Genomic DNA, 20,000 nt, shown 5'->3' with positions numbered 1-20,000 from the left:
CCGGGATATTCCACCCTCGACGGATCTCGTACGGAACAAACCGCCGAGGCGAGCCTGTCCTTGCACGATTCCGAGCGGTGTAATCGCCGAGAACCGTCGGTCCAAATGTACCCCTATTACGGCAAACCAACGGCTTTCTAACTCCCAACACACGAAATGTTCAGTCAATGAGGGAATGGACGCAACGAGCAGGTTTACATTCACACAAGGACATTGATTATAATGAAACACGTATGAAATTAAATAAGGCAAAACACGTATGCAATTATACAAGCAACAAAAGTACGACAAAAGAACTACAACCGTCTACTTATTATGTACAGTCATTTACACTTAACAGCAGTTCCTACTTATTAGACGGGCGCACGCACGCACGCACGCATGCACGCACGCACGCACACACACACACACACACACACACACACACACACACACACACACACACACACACACACACACACACGCACACAACGGTGGCTGAGGCCTTTAATCACGAGCTCCAGCTCGGAGGACAGGTGAGCTGAAATTCAGAGCTTGACTCGAACCTTTTCACCTCGTGTGGTCTTCAACTTGTCCAGACCCGGGCTCTAGCGAGAGCGAGCTGGATCCAAATCGCCGTGAGCCGTGTTCCTTCCCGAGCTCCCGCGAATCCTCCCGCGCTTCTCAACACATGCCGGTGAGATGAGGCGCCGATCCTTCCTGTGGATGCGTCGCTTCCCCGAGGAACCAACTCCAAGAAGAGGCCAATGCGTCGCATGAAGCCGGGAAAGAAAATGGAGAATGAAAAGCTCCACGAACGTAGAGGAAGAGGAAGAAGAGGAAGACGCCTCCACTCGCAGCTCGAGCCGAACAACCGGCTCAAGTTCCTTCCAAAACAAAGCAGCAGCCGAAGCTCACTGAGCCAGCCGAAGCAAAAAGCTTCCGAAGGCCTCAAGCCAAGCAGGACCCGATGGCTGAACGACTGCTCTCTCCGAAGCAAAAAAGCTTACTCCTCCCACGGGACTCAGCACATGAACTCTGCCCATGGGACTCAGAACGGGACTCTTCACGAACTCTGCCACGGGACTCCCACGAACTCAGCCCACGAACTCAGTCCACGAACTCAGCCCTACCACGGGACTCCCACGGGACTCTTTTCGAACAAAGAAAAAATATTCTCTTTATCCTTTGCACCCCCTCCCCTACACCCGGCGTGACTCATGCCCTCGTGATCCACCCCCCGTTCAACCACGGGTGGGAGGGAGTTGTTGACGTCACGGTATGGCAGGGTTCTTCTTCCTCTTTGCAAAAGAGGGGGAGGGACGTCTCCATTGTTTCGTTCCCTAACTATTAAATCGATCCACAGCGCATCTAATCGATCTCTGAACATTTAAACAATGAAAGGTGAGCTATCTTGGGAACATGCACTTATCGACCTAGCTGACTAAGGGAATCTGTATGTTGTGTGCAATTGAATTCCAAATTCGTAACACTACCCCTCCCCTTTTTACAGACTCGTCCCGAGTCATCAAATTTTCGTGTGACCAGCATGTGTAAGTTTTCCCCGAGTACGTTCTACCTTCGGATCCCTGAGTGCGACATTTCTTTAAACGTGTCCCAAAAATAAATAACCTAATGCGCTGCGTAACTAACTAAACAAACTCTCACAGACTCATTCGGACAACTTAACTGAAATTGCCGGCGCTAAAACAAACATGCAGGTGGGGTTCCACGTATTCACAATCTTAACTTATCTATTACATTACACTAACCATGGCCCAGGACTTGTGATCTGTGAAAGGGGAAAGGCAAAAGTCTTACCAATGTCTTTGGTGCAGGGGAATAGATGGAGATGGTCGCAAAACACAAAAAATGGACTGGATGCACAGGCTGCCTGCAGGGCAGTCCTCACAAAACTGGATGGTCCTGGCACGCATGGTGATAGATGGACACAGGGGCAAACGCAAACAAGGGCTAGCAGGCATGGGGTCATGGCAGAGGCAGGCAAACGAGGCATGGCAAGGCAAGTCCATGCAGAACAGGCGGCTGCAGCACAAAAGGCCGACAGGTAAAGCTGGCCGGCCTCTGGTGTGGTTCCATCAGGTTTGGAGGGAGTGCGGTGGTGCCGGCCGCTTTGAAGGCGGGCTCAGACCTAGTCGACTGTCTCCCCCCCCCTCCCCCCCCCACTCTATTGCCTTTGCCTGTCTCTGTCCATACCCACTCCCTTAATTTGCCACAAAAACAACAAAATTTATCCCCTCTTTATTTTTATTTCCCTTTTATAATTGTCTCCCTAACCCCCTTTATTGTCTTTGTTCGGCTAGCCTATCATATCCACCAAGCCTACTCCCAACCCCTATGTTCCCTCTCTGGAGGGGAATTGGGAGAGACTAGCATCCTGTCTTGAGGCCAAACAAAGCCTCAGAATGGCCTCCTCAGAGTTCAGCGATCTACCAAAGTGAGTCCAGCGGCCTACAACGAGCGAAGGCATGGATGGTGCGAAGGGGTACATCTCTTATCTACCCTAACATTCATTAACCTGAAACTACCCCGGGGCTTTCCAAAAACGCCTCACACTTTAAAACTATCGGTTCTAAAAACCATGATTCCTGTCGCCTGTGTTAGTGTCCATTATAAATTTGGGCCTTGCCCTCAAATTTTCATACGTGCCCTCGCACAATTTCCTGGCTGGGCAGCGTGGCTCAACTGGCAGGAGCTCCCCTTCTGCCGAACTCTAACCATGGCAACCCCAGGCCCGCAGGCTGCCTCCGAGCCTAGCTGCTCCCTCCAACGCGGGGGGTTGCCCTCTCTGGCATTGCCCCCCTCCGCTGCCCACGTGGCGTGTTGATGCCCCGGGTCCCTTTCCGAGGGTCGCCCGTGCCCAGTACACTGCCCCCGTGGCATTCTGGTGCGAAGGGTCCCGTTTCCAACGGGTCGCCCGTGCCAATTACACTATCCCGGCCCCTCTTGGGCCCTCAGCCTACTCTGGCCGACCAGTCCGGTGCCTGGGGTGCCCACTAAACAAAACTCACCTTTCCACAGCCACGCTCCCAGCCGGTCCATGAACTCTTGCACCCCTCCAAACGAGTTTCGTGCCTTCTCTCGATACCAACAACAAAACGACCTCCTTTTTGTAAATTTGACTACCCACTAACTAACATTAAACTGACCCTGGGGTCCCTTGGGTGGGAATCACTCCTCCCCCCAACCAGTCATTCACACCATGCATACCACATTCGCTCCACTCGCACACTTGGGCCCACTGTCCTACACTCATTCCTCACACACTTTCCATTTCGCAACTCACACCAACACTCCACACTGACATCCTTCTAACTAAATCCCCTGACGAACTCATGCTCCCTCGTCATCCCTTAAAACTCATGCACGTTCCATTTACTCTACGTAGCTAAGCTACGTCTCCACTACACATTTCCAGTCTGTCCGTGTCTCCAAAAATCCAAAAATTCCATTTCCTAAATGTAAACTAAAATCCCTCTAACTAATCCATTCCACGGGCTCCATGAGGTACAACCCATGTCCCCATGAAGCCGGTCTCACTAACTCTAACCCATCCTCCTAACTAGTACTTCCTGTGCCCCCAACAAGGGGGTCTTCCACCCCTTGCCTGGGAATCCTGTTCACCCGAAGCGAGGCTTGCTTTTCTCAACTCTTTTTTTTTTTCATAATGCGCACCACCAGCGCGGCAGTTCACAGCCGCGCTCTTTTTCCGTGACGTCATGGCAGCTGCTTGCACCCCGCGCACCTCGTCCCTCTTGGACGATACCATCCGACAGGAATTCCCTTCTGCCAGATTCCAAACACACGTGCAGCCATGACGTCACTCTGCGCATCTCAAAGCAAGCCCCGCGTTTCGAGGGGTTCCCCACACGAACACATGTGCTCTGCTCATCAGAGCTTTTCAAACACGCTCGCGTGGAGAACCCATCCGGTCCAAATTTCGAATCCAGCCTAGCTTCTGTCCGTGTGCGGGATCGGCTAACATCCACCGCTGGCGTTTCTGGACTGGGTTTCACCTGCGCAGCCGCGCATGTGGCGGCCTTGTGCGTAGCACAGCACGGACCCCGCGCTCGCTGCTGTGCAAACCCGGCACAGTTCTCAATTCAGCTGCGGCCGCTACTCGGCCCTTGTCCTTCATCTGGTCCCGTCGTCGTCGCCGTTCAACGCACACACTCCTGCGTGCCACGACGCTCACACACTCCACCATGGCACTCGGACACGGGGATGCGGTTCCGTTCTCCCGCATACCGACTGTCATCTCTCTCTCACGTACAGCGACCTCACACACGCTGTCTCTCTCACACATCGCCTTTCACTCACACACACCATACTACTCACACACGCGGTTCCTGTCACACACGGTGTTTCATACACACTTTTTTCTATCTCCCGCGTCTCTGTTATTTCTGTCACCTCATTTATTATTTCCCTCGTCTCTACTTGTCTTGCCGTACACGTCTCTGTCACCTCTTTTAATTTTTCCCTCTGTGTCACCGTCACTTTCTCTGTCACCTGCTCGAGTCTCGCCCAATGCGTCTCCCGAATTACTTTGTCCTCCACCGCGGGACCAACACAGTCCACACTCCCCCTCAGCTCGTTCGCTCCAACACGTGGCGCCGCCATTTTGAGCTCCACTGCCTGCGTTTCGCTCCTCTCAATTGCCATTCTGCCCACCTGCAGGCATCGCCCCATGCTCTGCATATCACCTCGCAGCGTTTGCACATTCTCATCCATTTTTGCCAGCAATATTTCAAATAGCTGGCCCATTTCAGGTGGCCCGGTGGCAGTCCCTTCGCCATTATCGGGCGCGGTTCCGCCGGGGACTGAGGAAGGATTTTGACGGAGGAGGGGAGGGGGGGGATGTCATACACCACAGCCCCCGCCGCTGTGCCCATTGCGGACTCTGCATTTATTTGCGGGGAATAGTCAACCTGCATAATGGGAGTGTCCTGCATGGTCATTTCGTCCTGAGCCATAGATTCTAACATTTCCAAATCCATTCCTAATCCCTCCTGCCCCTGCTCGCCTTGGCTGAACATTTTACGTGCTGGGAATAAAATTTATAACGCTCGTAATTTGGGGACGCGGGGGGGTGGGGAGAGGGTTAGCTCCGTATACCCCTGATCCGACTCCGTGAATTTTGCTACGGAGGCGAAGGGGGCCGAATTGCACTCCTGACAACCAATTGTTACAGGCCGGGGGGGTCGTCCGACAACCGACCGCTCTGAACGGAGCCGCAAGTCGAGTCGGCCTGACCGATCGCCCGGAATATAGATCGCCGCCCGGATAACTCCAAGCGACGGGTCCTTGTACAAGAACCGAAATACGCCAATCGGCAGATCACGTGGGGTAGGGTCGATTGCCAATCTTCACTGTACCTAAATACCCACGTGATCCAACTACCGGGGTATTCCACCCTCGACGGATCTCGTACGGAACAAACCGCCGAGGCGAGCCTGTCCGTGCGCGATTGCGAGCGGCGTAATCACCGAGAACCGTCGGTCCAAATGTCCCCCTATTACGGCAAGCCAACGGCTTTCTAACTCCCAACACACGAAATGTTCAGTCAATGAGGGAATGGACGCAACGACCAGGTTTACATTCACACAAGGACATTTATTATCATGAAACATGTATGCAATTAAATAAGGCAAAACACGTATGCAATTATACAAGCAACAAAAGCACGGCAAAAGAACGACAACCGTCTACTTATTATGTACAGTCATTTACACTTAACAGCAGTTCCTACTTATTAGACGGGCCCACGGACACACGTATGTACGCACACACACACACACAAGAAACGGTGGCTGAGGCCTTTAATCACGAGCTCCAGCTCGGAGGACAGGTGAGCTGGAACTCAGAGCTTGATTCGAACCTTTCCACCTCGTGTGGTCTTCAACTTGTCCAGACCCGGGCTCCAGCGAGAGCGAGCTGGATCCAAATTGCCGTGAGCCGCGTTCCTTCCCGAGCTCCCGCGAATCCTCCCGCTCTTCTCAACACATGCCGGTGAGATGAGGCGCCGATCCTTCCTGTGGATGCGTCGCTTCCCCGAGGAACCAACACCAAGAAGAGGCTGACGCGTCGCACCAAGCCGGGAAACAAAATGGAGAACGAAAAGCTCCACGAACCAAGAAGAAGAGGAAGAAGCCTCCAATCGCAGCTTGAGCCGAACAACCGGCTCAAGTTCCTTCCAAAACAAAGCAGCAGCCGAAGCTCACTGAGCCAGCCGAAGCAAAAAGCTTCCGAAGGCCTCAAGCCAAGCAAGCCAAGCAGGACCCGATGGCTGAACGACTGCTCTCTCCGAAGCAAAAAAGCTTACTCCTCCCACGAGACTCAGCACACGAACTCTGCTCATGGGACTCAGAACGGGACTCTTCACGAACTCTGCCATGGGACTCCTACGAACTCAGCCCTACCACGGGACTCCCACGGGACTCTTTTCAAACAAAGAAAAAAATGCCCTCTATCCTTTGCACCCCCTCCCCCCCACCCGGCGTGACATGCCCTCGTGATCCACCTCCCCCCCCCCCCGCTCAACCACGGGTGGGAGGAAGTTGTTGACGTCATGGGATGGCAGGGTTCTTCTTCCTCTTTGCAGAAGAAGGGGAGGGACGTCTCCATTGTTTCGTTCCCTAACTATTAAATCGATCCGCAGCCCATCTAATCAATCTCTGAACATTTAAACAATGAAAGGTGAGCTCTCTGGGGAACATGCACTTATCGACATAGCTGACTAAGGGAACCTGTATGTTGTATGCAATTGAATTCCAAATTTGTAACAATACATTTGTATAAGAGAGCTAATGCACAATGAGCGGGGGGGGGGCATGAGACGAGGGAGAAGGACAAAACAGTGGGGAACAGACATTAGAAGATCTGTGGAAGGGTGAGGGATGGGGCGGGGAATATGGGGTATCCAAGATGGACACTAGAAGGACTTTCAGGACGTTACACGATGGAGAACTTTTGGGAAGGAAGGCAGAGAATTTGAAGGAGGTAGGTTTGGGGTGGATTAATGGGGGTCGAAAAGATGGAGGTTTTGGATGGGGGAAGATAAGTGGTGATGGTGAACAGCTGTTTTGAAGACCTGGAGGGAAGAATGGGATTGAAGAGAGTGTGGGAGTTTATTCTAAAGGTTGGAAAAAAGAAGAATGAAAGAGTGAAGGTGAGCAGTGATTCGTGATTTTGGTAGTTTTACCAGAAGGGGTTGTTGGCGGACCTTGAGCGCCCTGCAGAAAATGGAGGGGACATATTGTTGTGGGCCGGGGATCGGTGGCGAGGAACGGCCGCCAGGTGGAGCAGTAGAGCCGTCTCCCACCGAACACCCGGAATTGCAGGTCGTAACCTTCAGACAACTCCGAAGGTCACGGGTCACTTAGGACCGTGATCGCCAATTCTCTAACCGCGTGGAGTAGGTTAATAGCCAAATTTCAATGTACCTAAGTACCCACGTCGTCAAATTACCGGGGAAGTCACACCCTCAACAGACTCTGTCGAACCGGGTCGCTCTAGCAACCTCGGTCCGGTGTAACCGAGCAGAATTACCAAAGTCCGTCGGTCCAAACGACAACTTACAGCCCAATCGGCTTACTGGTTCTCAAGCACGAACCGTGTTGGGCCAATAATAGAAAGCACAACAACGAGCTGGTACTTTGAACAATTGGGGGGTTTATTTATAATGGGGCAGTGGAGCACAAAGAGCAGAGTTAAAACCGAATATGAGAAATGCAATTTATATACCAACAAACACTTTGCAATTTCTACTTAAGGACGGGGCCCACGGACAAACACACACACCCAAAAGAAATGGACCCTGTCGGGTCTTTATTGGACCCTCCAGCCGAGGAGGATAGGTCAGCTGGGGAGTCAAGGTCTGGCCGGGTACCTGTCCGCCTCGTGCGGTCACACCGGACTCCAACCCACCATGGTGGGACTCGAATCCATGTCCCGGAATCCACCGAGCCCACGATCCGCCACCACGCTGATTAGTTTACGTTTTGTATCGCCCTGAAAGGCCAGATCTAGATTTGGACCTGAACCAAAATTTAATCAGTTTGTTCTTGTCACCTAAACAAATCATCCAGCAAGTTTTGTCCGAATCTGTGCACAACTTTTTGAGATATCCTGCTATATTTCGTTTTTGGCCGTCTCAATGGTAAAGAATTACTCAAACAATTATTGGATCCGGATTTGGATCTTCACCAAAATCGAATCAATTCTTCCTTGTTACATACCTATCCTGCCCACCAAGTTTTGTCCAAATCCGTCCACAACTTTTTCAGATATCCTGCTATATGTCGTTTTTGGCCTTATCTCTCAATGGTGAAAAACAATTAAAAAAATTCTTGGATCCGGATTCGTATCATCCTCAAAATGTAATCATTTCATCCTTGTCACGTACCCATACTCTCCACCAAATTTTGCCTGAATCCGTCCACATCTTTTTGAGATATTTTGTTCACAAATAAATAGACAGGGGTGAGAACATAACCTCCATCCACTTTCACTGATGGAGGTAACAACCCATTCCTGCACACTGTCACGTAGTAGAATGTAGTATGACCAAGCTTCTGTCATGCTGGATAAAGAAAAAAGGTTTTATTGAAGAATTCCTGTTTTGCAACCAAGAAATTGTGTGGATCAGTGTTGGAAAAAAAGAGAAGAAGAAGAAAGTGAATACCATACTTAGCTCCCAAACTAAAAAATTACCTTGGACTTGTAAAAAGGACCATCATTGGCTCCCAGTCTTTTTCCACGTTAAAAAGTTGTCCTTTAAAGAAAATTTAAGTAACACAACCAGCAATACCTGTCTTTGTACACTTCATACAATTTATATTATTCTAACATTATAATGTCTGTGATTTTTCAGTGCAGAGGGAATGCGTGCCTTCTTTGAAATACATGGAGCATTTGGAAGTGGCTACAGCAATCTGCTTGAGTTTGTGCTTGCTGGCCAAACTGTCCGTGTTGCCACTGCTACGGTCGCTCTCCTCCGCAAATGCCACTTTTTTGAGTTGACTGCAGAGGTTTGCAGATCATCCAAGGAATTTGCTGTTGCTCGCCACCGAGACGAGGAGGAGCGAGTTGTGGAGGAAGACGATGACGATATCGGAGATGTGTATGTTTCTTGGAGAGAGCCACATGGCTTCAAGCTCGACAGGCTGGGCGCAGTGCTGGAGGAAATGTTGATAATGCTTGAGGGTGTGCAATACTTACTGGTACAGCCACCTAGTAAGGCCTTTCCAACACCACTTCGTGTCACTGGAACAGCAGAACGTGATAATCCTTGGCCCATACTTTATCGGTTTGTCCTGGTTTTCCATTATTCTCTAAGTTTTGTTTTTTGGTTTTACACACTTTGTTCAATTTATTCCCCTTGCTGTTTTAAACTAAAGCTTTGAATGTTGAGTGCAAATTAAGTTTGCTTTTTTGGAGGGGTTTCTGTTGCTGTTGTTGTTGCTGTTGGGTGTAGATGATGACACTAAACTCTTGTATTGTTCTGTTGATTTGAATTATTTATTTATTTATTTATTCCTTTCATGGTTCTTTGGTGTGGTGGACAAATCTCAGAAACTGGTTTTTTGTGATGGAGTGAATTGAGAAAAGCAAGGAAAGATTATGGAAAAAGTTAAGAATATAATTGGGGTTAGGATTAGGGTTCAGTTTGGGGTTGGAGACATGACTGAGAGGATATTTCAAGAGATCAGTTTCATTAACTTTACCAAAGGGAAAAAGTTTTTTTTAACTTCAGTGCAATATTGTGTTACAAAATAATCTTCATACAAGTCTTTATTGATATGACAGTTTCATTGTTAAATATTCATCGTCTAGTTTGTTTTTGTTTGCTTGTTTATTTGTTACCTTATATTGTTTTTTTCTTTATCCGCTTATATATTTCCAGCTACCTTCATGAACACCACTTTGTCCAGTCACTTGCATTCTTGCTCGCAAGCACAGTGGCCAGCGCACATCCTGGTGTGGCTCATAGTGCACGTGGCCTTCTAAGTTGGTTGGGTGGCACGCAAAACGGCCTGCTTTTCCTGGCTTCGCAGCCACATGCTACCAGCCTCATTTTGCGCACACTTGCGCAGCAGTCGGAGCCAACAGAGATGGTGGAAGAAGGTGCTGCTGAGGCACAGTCCTTGCCAGTTCCTGGGGATTGTGCATTCGAACTCACCCAGACGTTAAGACTGGCTTATAGCCTGCAGGTGTGAGGCTCAAAATAAATAAAGCACATTTCACCTTGACATTTACTATCACTTGTTAAATTTTCTTTGTTTGTTGGGGGTGCTGTTGTGGTTTGTCAAACTGAGATGGCATATAGCAAAAGAGATTTTGATCTGGTGTCGTACAGCAAAAATCATGAGGCAGACATTTTTCCAAGCTTCTTACATCATCTTGTGCAGATATTTATATGCAACATTTATTTCTCAATCATTGTAAAGTGGACAAAAACAATTTTACAATATTGAATGACATGTATTACCAGAGTAAACTACCACTTATTTAGTTGCTTACTTGATGATGATGATGACGTGGCATTGCTCTAATATGTTTTTCGCAATGTCAAGTGACCGAAAAACGAGTTTTCTTCTGGAGATAAAATGGCTACCATAAGCCACAGCTGGAACCGAGGCCAGAGGTGCTTTGTAGATCATAAATGAAACATCGCTTGAAGCAGCATTTACTTTCCAACTGTTTGTTTCAAAATTGGTTGTTGGTTGATTGATTATGCCTTTATTTCTCCTGAAAGTATGTACATTTATTCTATAGTTAGTGTGTGCACGCGCGTGCATACATACACACACACACACACACACACACACACACACACACACACACACACACACACACACACACACACACACACACACACGATGAGATATCAACAGATATATAGTGATAACTAGGGGAAGGTTATCAAAAAATGACGTCACTTTCGGACTTCCGGTTCAGGGATCGGTGCACGAGGACGACTGGGTGGCGAGCTCTCCTTCCAGTCCCTCTTAAGCTAAGTTTCCAGTCCTAAAGTGTTTTGTGTATTTTGTTCATAAGATTTGTGTCAGGGGCTGTGGAACTGTACTTATTTTTTGTCGTTTTGTGTTCATAACAGTTTTAGCGGGTAGTTGAGTCAGTTTATTGAAAGAAGCAGGGCGAGGCCTCGTGATAAGTTTAGCGTGAAGTCAGTTGGGGCCTTGGGAGTATGGGGGTGAAGAAGGTTATGAATAGAGAGCGAAGGAGAAAGGATGAGGAGTACGTAAAATGTAACAGTTGCTCAATGTGGGCCACATCAACAATGGGGGAAGCAGAGGGTTCTTATTGCTGTAGGAAGTGTGAGGAAATCGTCCACTTGAGGAAGGTTATTACCGGGTTGAAGGAATGCACTGATAATTTGCAGCATGTAGCAGAATGTGAGAAACTTGCAGATAATAGTTGGTTACGGTTGTGGAGTGAGGTTGCTGAGGATATTGGAAGTGGTGACGGTGCAACGGGGGCGAGCAGTGGTGACGGTACAACGGGGGCGGGCAGTGGAGACGGTGCAACGGGGGCGGGCGGTGGGGGCGGTGCAACGGGGGCGGGCGGTGGGGACGGCGCAACGGGGTGGGGCGGTGGGGACGGTGCAACGGGGGCGGGCGGTGGGGACGGTGCAACGGGGGCGGGCGGTGGGGACGGTGCAACGGGGGCGGGCGGTGGGGGCGGGCGGTGGGGACGGTGCAACGGGGGCGGACTGTGGGGACGGTGCAACGGGGGCGGGCTGTGGGGACGGTGCAGGAAGTGGCGGAGGTGCATCTGGTGCAGGCAGTGCTGTAGGTGCCAAAATGGAAATTGGTAGACATGAGGTATGGGAGACAGTTTTTGTGTGTGATGAGACAATTAAATATGTTGCTTCTTCATTCTGTAGGAAGGATTGTAGACATAGAATTCTGTGCAGTGTTGATGGAGCAGGAGTTCGGGACATAGAAGGAAGGATAACCGATATTGTATCAGGTCACGGCAGGAAGAATTTGGTTGTGGTACACCAATGTGCGAATGATGTCGGGAAAGTTAACTCAGAGGTTTTGAAAAATAGATGCAGGATATTCGGTAAGCGGCTGAAAGCAAAGGGTAGTGAGGTCATGTTTTCTGGGATTCTCCCAAGATTAGGATACAATATAGAAATTATGAGCAGAGCAATATATGTCAACCAATGGCTGGAGGAATGGTGTGGGGAGGAAGGTTTTATGTTTAAGAAGCAGTGGGAATCACTTAGGGGACAAAGGGAGTGTTGGGGACACCTGCATTGGATTTCCTTGTTATTCCTTGTTAAAGACAAAAGAGCAGGAAAATATTTAAAAAACGAGTTTAACAAATTGGGGATAGACAAAGAAGGATCACTGGAATAGCTAAGAAGAGGTCAGCTCAACTGGGATGGAGAATGAATCATTATAAATGGCCAAGACCTTGGACATTACACGAATGGCTTAAAAAATACAATCAGGACTGAGCCAAAAGGACAAGTGTAGATTTTGCAAGGTAGAACCAGAAAGCACGAGTCAACTCCTATCGGGATGTAAAAAAACTCATGTCAGAACAGCTGTCCACACAACTCCACCACCGAACATATTTATATGTATGTATGCATGCATGTATATATATTTTTAACATATGTTAATATATCATCTGTGTATTATATATATATATATATATATATATATATATATATATATATATATATATATTTTATATTTTATAAATATATTTTTTGGAAATGCACCCTGGGAGAGAGCATACATGGACACATAGGAGACCCGAGGATGAGTTATTTTATTAGTCTATGTGCAGGTAGACCTTTGCCCCTTGTCTATGGGTTTGAGCTTAGTTTGTGTATCCCTGGTGTGTGATGTCTTTCCCCCCCCCCCCACTCCCTGCCCCTTTCAATCTTTCTTTCAATACCCCATTGGTCCATTCCAAACCCTCTGCTTCTTTTAATCTCTCTTTCAATGCACTATCGGTTTTACCTTAAACCTCACAGTCGGTCAGTCATCTCTCATTCTGTCTGCATCCCTCTCTTTTACCACTTCAGCCGCACATTCTATTAAACACATTCGGTCCGTTTGTGGTTATTAATCCTTTGGGTCAGGTCAGGTATGGGAGCATGTGCCAGAACCGCGTCGCTGCGTCCACTCTCCGCCGGTACTCCAGGTGCCTCCGTCTGGCCTTCCCCCAGGCAGATGCCAGGCCCATCCCCATCTCCTTGAGATGCTGGTCAACCTGCTGCAACCACGAGGCACGTGGTCGGCCCATTGGCCTCCTCCGCTCACGAGACTCCCTCGCTGAGAGAATCTGGTGAGCAGGATCAGAGTCAGGAAAACGAGTCACATGTCCATACAGCCGCAACTGATGCTCACGGACCATGCAGGTAACAAATCTCATCCGAGACTCTCTCAGAAAACCCTCGCTGGACACAAAGTCCGACCAGCGATAGTCAAGGATTCTCTGAAGAGACCTGGTACCAAAGGAATTAAATCTCCGTCTCAGATCCTTGGTCAGAGTCCAAGTCTCGCATCCATAGAGCAAGACTGGAAGCACCAAGGACCTGAAGACTCGGACTTTCGTCCTCCCGCACAGGTACCGGCAGCGTCACACCCCATGATCCAGTGAATCCATGACTCCCCAGGCCCGACCCAGACATCTATTGACCTCTGACTCACAGCCAGCAGAAACATGAATATCACTGCCAAGCGAAGTGAATCTCTCCACGACCTCAACATCCTCATCACAAACAGACACAGACAGGACAGCAGCATCCAAGATGTCATTGAAAGCCTGGATCTTAGTTTTGACCCAAGAAACCCGTAATCCCAACGGCTCCGACTCCTCATTCGAGCACCTCGAGGGCCCCCAAAAGGATATCTAAAGTCTCCGCAAAGATGACTGCATCATCTGCGAAATCAAGGTCCGAGATCTTGACATTCCCAAACGATGCACCGCAGCTTGATCTTTCCGACATCCTCCCTAAAATCCAGTCCATACAAGTGCTGAAAAGTGTGGGGGCCAGTACACACCCCTGACGAACTCCAGTAACAACTGGAAATAAGTCAGAGATGGTACCCCCACACTTCACAGCACTCTCAGTACCAGAGTAGAGTTCAGACATCAGATCAATCAGTTTTGGTGACACCCCACGAAGACCAAGAATCCTCCAGAGGGCATCCCGATTCACTGAATCAAACGCTTTACAGAGATCATCATAGGCTGCAAGCAGCCCCTGCCGAAACTCTCGTCTGCATTCGGTGAGGACACTAAGAGCAAGGATACGGTCAATCGTTGACCTCTTTGGTGTAAAGCCTGACTGCTCTGGACGCTGGTGCTCAAGCAGATGATGGCAAACCCTATCAAGAATTTTCCGAGCAAAGACATTGCCGGGCACTGAGAGCAGCATCACCCTTCGGTAGTTGTTGCAGTATTGGCGATCACCCTTCCCTTTCCAGAGAGGGACAACAAGACCCCTCTTCCAATCAGTTGCGATGATTCCTGTGTTCCAGGCAGAGCAGAAAACTGTTGCCATGACACGAGTGCAGCATTTCCACCAGCCTTGAGAAGTTCAGCATGGATGCCACAGATCCCTGGAGCTTTGCCCCGTTTCAACCGGTTCACCGCAGCCCGTGTTTCCACAAGCGAAGGTGGACCACAGTTGATTGGAGGGTCAGCAACAGGGATTGCAACACCCTTGACATCCAACTCGACAGCTGGTGGATCAGCCTGGTACAACCGCTCAAAGTAACTGGCCCAGTGGGCCTTCACTTCAGACTCCGCTGTCAAGAGCCCACCACCCTCTGCTCTAACTGCAGTGCTCCGAGGGATGGGCTTGGATGAACGCAATGCGCAAATTCCCCTGTCCACAGGTGATGCTCTACCCCCTCACAGATTCCTCGCACATAGGCCTCCTTGTCCACCTTTAGTGCACGTACAGTTTTACGCCTCAGCTCCCTGAACAGATCAGCTCTGCCATTCAGCCTGGCCCTGCGACTCTGGTCAATGGCATCCAGTGTCCCTTGAGAGACAAAATTCTTCTCTGCCCTGCGGTGAGTTCCAAGACATCCACCGGCATCATCAAGGACGGTGGTCTTGAAGGCACTCCACAACTCTTCAGGACCCCCCAAAGCACCCAGACACCCCAAATGTCCACTCAACCTGTTCGCAAACTCCTCAGCTACTCTCTCATCCTTGAGCTTGCCAACATCCAGCCAAGGCTGGGATGGTACCATTCTCCAGGATTTAAGGTGCAGCTTTAGAGTTGCTTCAACAAGCCGGTGGTCAGTATTGAGGAACGGAGCACTCCGGTAGACCCTGCAGTTCTGGATCATCCTCCAACGAGCGTCAACGAGGACATGGTCAATCTCCTTTGCCACACCACCAGCGTTGGAATACCAAGTCCAGCGATGAGCTTGTGGGCGCTGAAACCATGAACCAGCCACCCGAAGTCCATGACTTCTTGCAAAGTCAAGGAACTTAGTGCTATTCTGGTTCATAGTTCCTGACCCATGGGGACCAACACGTGTCTCATAACCATCCCTTTCAGTTCCAGTTGATGCATTGAAATCCTTCCTTTGGGCTGATTGGATTACCTGCACTGAATCAGACTTTGTTCATTCTTGCATTCAACATGTTCGTGGAACAAAGCACAATGCTTGTGCATTCGTAATAGAGTATAATGCTCTTCCCAAATGCATTAATGTATGGTGCCTCTCACATGTGAACAGTACATACAGTCCAGTACAAATGACATTTTCAGGAGGGACTGGGGCCGCCTGCCGTGTCTTTTGCACGTGCGGGGGGGGGGGGGGGTGGTGAGTGCTGTGTTAGAAGGCTCTCTCAGGGACAGTGAGATTTTCCACAAGCTGAATCATGAACCCGCCCCCATCTGATGCATACAAATGAGAAAGGCTCACTCAAGCCGAGACAGAGAAAGCGATGTCCTGTGAGGAGAAAGGAGCTCAGAACTTGTCCTTGTCCGAAAAGCTTGCCTGTGAGGAGCAGAAAGGAGTGTAGAGTACAGAGGAGAGAAGAAAGGAGCTCATAGTGTGGAGGAGAGCAAGAAGAAAGCCCAGAATGCGGCTTGGTGCGTGTAGCGGTGTTTTTCCTGGGTGCCCAGCAGAAACAGAGTGGCGTGCCATTGGCATATCTGGGATGCTGGAGAGCACTTGCCTACTGGTGCTGGATGCCTCAGAGACGCGGCTGCGCATTCCGTTGTACCACATCACCACCCCACTGGCCAACTTCCACATCCTTCTCCACCCACCCTCCCACCCCCAGTATATTTGGACCCACACAGCCCCATTGGGCTGTGTGATGTGAGGGAAGGAGTTGACCCCACGCTCTGTACTTTTTTCTCTCTCAGTTCTTCTTGTCTCTTCCTCCCGGATTGAATGATGGCCATGTGTCTTTAGTGAAAACAAGATTGTCTAAGTCTGCTCTTCTTTGCTTTTTCCTGTAAATACTCGCTTTAATGATTGCTTGCTTTTGTGAATGAAAACTCATAAATAATATGCTTTTCACTATTGCTTGTGTGTGTAAATAAATAGTTGCTGTTTGTTCTTTAAAATCTGTTTCGGTTGTCCTTTCCTCCATTGGTATGACACAGTGTCCAAGTATCGACAGGAAGTTGTACTCCACGTGATTTGCTCTCGTTAGCCAGCGTACACTCGCTGTATCAATCAGCATCAATCCCAGTGTGCGCTGAGGGCACGAAACTTGGTCAATTTAGTCGTCACCTCAGGTAAACGTCATTCGACACATAACCCTGTTAGAATTGACGAGGTTAATTGATGTTCGTGGTTGCTTAGCAACCTGCCAGGCCGTGGAGTTATCCATGGCTGGTGGCCTCAGGACCAGGTGTTCGGAAAGAACCTGAAGGCTTCCCCTCGTGGTGAACCTCAAACCCCAAGGCCATAACAATACATATGCTGCATACATCAGAAGACATTATTGGAATGTTTTTCTTCCTCAAGCACCAATAATAAAAGTTCTCTAACCTGATTCAATTTGCCATCACAATGTAAGCGATCGGTGCTGTCTTGCATCATTGGGGATAACGTGGTGGATAAAAATTTGTTTGTACCTTGCTCCAGTCAATGTTTTCAATCAATTTTTTTCCAGCAATTTTTCCAACACCACTTAAGGATATGCACCCCTGTGCTTGTATTGAACATCCTCCATGCTTAATTGTTGACTTCAAGCAAGGTTCTTTATGTAGTTTTAGTTTTTTTCGTCGTCTCGCAAACTGTTTTTGATTACATTCAGATAACTGAAACGTTGACTTGTCTTTCCAAAGCACCTTTGGCCATTGTTGCATTGTCAAATTTCTGTGTTCTTGTGCATATTTTAGCCTTTGTAGTCCCCTCCCTTTTAACATTAAAAAAAAAATTTTTAACACAGGTTTTCTTACTGCAACACATCCTTTAAGTCCTGATTTCATAAGTTGCCATCGTATTATCGATGGATGGATAACGACACCTGAGCCTTCTGTTAGTTCACCATTTTGATGCTTATCTTATTTTTTATTCTGCAAGGATATTATTTTCAAGCATTAACTAACACACACACACGCACACACACACACACACACACACACACACACACCCACACACACACACACACACACACACACACACACACACACACACACACACACACACACACACACCTTTTTCCCCTCAAAGCGCGATCTTGTGCATCACTCAAGATACAATTAATATCATGGGTAATACACCAAACACCAACTTAACAATTAATATCGCATGACATCAATGTGTCCCGATAATCCAGTTGCATCATGTTTATGAATATTTTTTTGGTGATATTGCAGTTCTAGTTTTGAATTATTTTCACTCCACACCACCATGCTGTACTGACTTCAGTGATATGTATTACGATGCATTCTACCCATCTGCAACTTGGTGCTCAATCAGATTTCTTTTTGAACGTGACATGCACTCAAATGTTATAGAAAAACAGTGCAAGCCAATTGATGGAATCAATATATTTTGTTCCAGTGATTGGATAACCTGAAATGACCCTAAATAATGAAACAAAGAAAAATAAAGCTTTTGTTTATTGCCCATCGATTATAAGCAGTCTTTAGTGACCGCCATACTATTTCGGTGTGATTCAGGGATTGTGCAGGTGGGGGTGGGGGGAGTATTGAAACTAATACGAAATAAATCCTAATTGTGTGTGCGCATGGAAGCTGCACCATTTGGAACTCAAATAGCAATCGGTAAAGCGCATACCTCTGCTAGGGTGAATAGCTTTTGATTTGTATCGCACTCATAGGCTGGATCTGCATCCAGACCTCTTAACCAAAATCGAATCGGCTCGTTCTTGTCACCTGCCCAACTCGTCCACCAAGTTGTTTTCATAATCCATTCACAGCATTTTGAAATATCATGCTACATATATATATATATATATATATATATATATATATATATATATATATATATATATATATATATATATATATATATACATATATATATATATATATATATATATATATATATATATTGGCCCCATCTTTAAATGGTGAAGAATCACTTAAAAAATGAAAAAAATATCACATACAGATCCGGATATTCACCAAAATTGAACAAATTCGTCCTCGTCACACACCCAACCTCTCCACCAAATTTCGTCCGAATCCGTCCATAACCTTTTGAGATATCCTGCTCAAAGACAAACAGACTGGTGAAACCATAATATCTGTTCACCTCCGGTGATGGAGCGAGGTAATTAGAATGCTTCATGTTCCCTTCTGTTTTGGTTCAAAATAAGTTTTGAGCATTTTCCAAAATGCCTAAAAATTCGATTCATTAAGAAAATAAATTGCTCTCTCAATCGATCAGTCATGAATTTTTTTGAATCTATATGATATCTAATTTGTGCATGGAATCCCCAATGTTTTAACAAAAAGAATTGATATCCCATCGATACTACGTTTGCTAAGCCAACCATGAATAAATGGATATCATCACCGATTCAATTTTTTTTTGAGCAACGCCTATGATTTGTGGAGTATCCTATTTGAATTATCTGCAGTCCACCTTGTAAAGATACATATTTATACCTATCGATATGTACTTCTTGGCATTTTACCCATTGCTTTGCTTACAAATTAAATCAAAAGACAACATGTACTTTCCAAACATTCTGCTCTATTTACTCTATAATTTGCCGAAGGTCATCTTCCATCTGCTTGGAAGTCAACCAACTTCATCAACCATCTTTGCTGCATATATATGGCATGAGCAAAAATCATTTATACTTTACTGCCAAGCTCAATGTTGGATGATTTGGTTTGAACCTCTGCTTAAAATGAGTGAAATGAAACGATTCAAATTATTCTCACTCAGATTTCAACTTTACGGTAATGCATATTGTTAAATTTAAACTTTCTTTCGATAAGAAGATGATTTGTAATACTGGATATCACTGGGTGGCACTAAACGACACATTTACCGAGAGAGAATTGGGTCTTCCCTCCCACCTTGAACCCCCTCCCCCAGATATGCTACCCAGACAAAAACCATATTTGAGGAACCCTGAGGTGACATGCAAAACTTGTTTGGACTTGGTTCAGTAATTTTTTCGTTTTTGAAGCATATATAAACAAACAAACAAATTCACTTTTATCATATGAGATCAATTAATGCTGCATATGTGTTTGTTACTTGCAAAATGGAAGATTTTTCAAGTATATTCTGTCAGTCGATGTTGTGATTCTGCCTCTCTGTCTGTCTTGTCTGTCAATCGCCTATATGTCACAATTCTAAACCGATCTTTACGAAACTTCACCACATGGTAGAGTTTGTCATAAAGAAGAAGTCTATTGATTTTGAGGTCAAAGGTCATCTTGAGGTCAAATTTCTAAAATCGTCATTTTTCATCCCATTCACTTGAAATTTTAACAGAAATTGCATATTGCATCCCTGAATTGGGAAACCAACTATTTT

The 20,000-nt window shown here is 47.2% G+C and overlaps 1 protein-coding gene across 1 annotated transcript in view; it reads left to right on the top strand.

The window, feature by feature from the left end:
* The window catches only part of VIRMA (vir like m6A methyltransferase associated), a 33,987-nt gene that overhangs the window by 13,233 nt on the left and 754 nt on the right, over nucleotides 1–20,000 (top strand). Inside the window, exons 5-6 of the mRNA XM_085846486.1 lie at nucleotides 8,876–9,310; nucleotides 9,908–10,214. Coding sequence (XP_085702612.1) covers nucleotides 8,876–9,310; nucleotides 9,908–10,214 — 742 coding nt within the window. The remainder of the gene's footprint in view (nucleotides 1–8,875; nucleotides 9,311–9,907; nucleotides 10,215–20,000) is intronic.

Source organism: Eptatretus burgeri, chromosome 11 (genome assembly GCF_056783735.1).
Source record: "Eptatretus burgeri isolate ZD-2024b chromosome 11, Ebu_testis_v1, whole genome shotgun sequence".
Classification (NCBI taxonomy): domain Eukaryota; kingdom Metazoa; phylum Chordata; class Myxini; order Myxiniformes; family Myxinidae; genus Eptatretus; species Eptatretus burgeri.
This window is presented reverse-complemented; position numbering and strand designations above follow the sequence as displayed.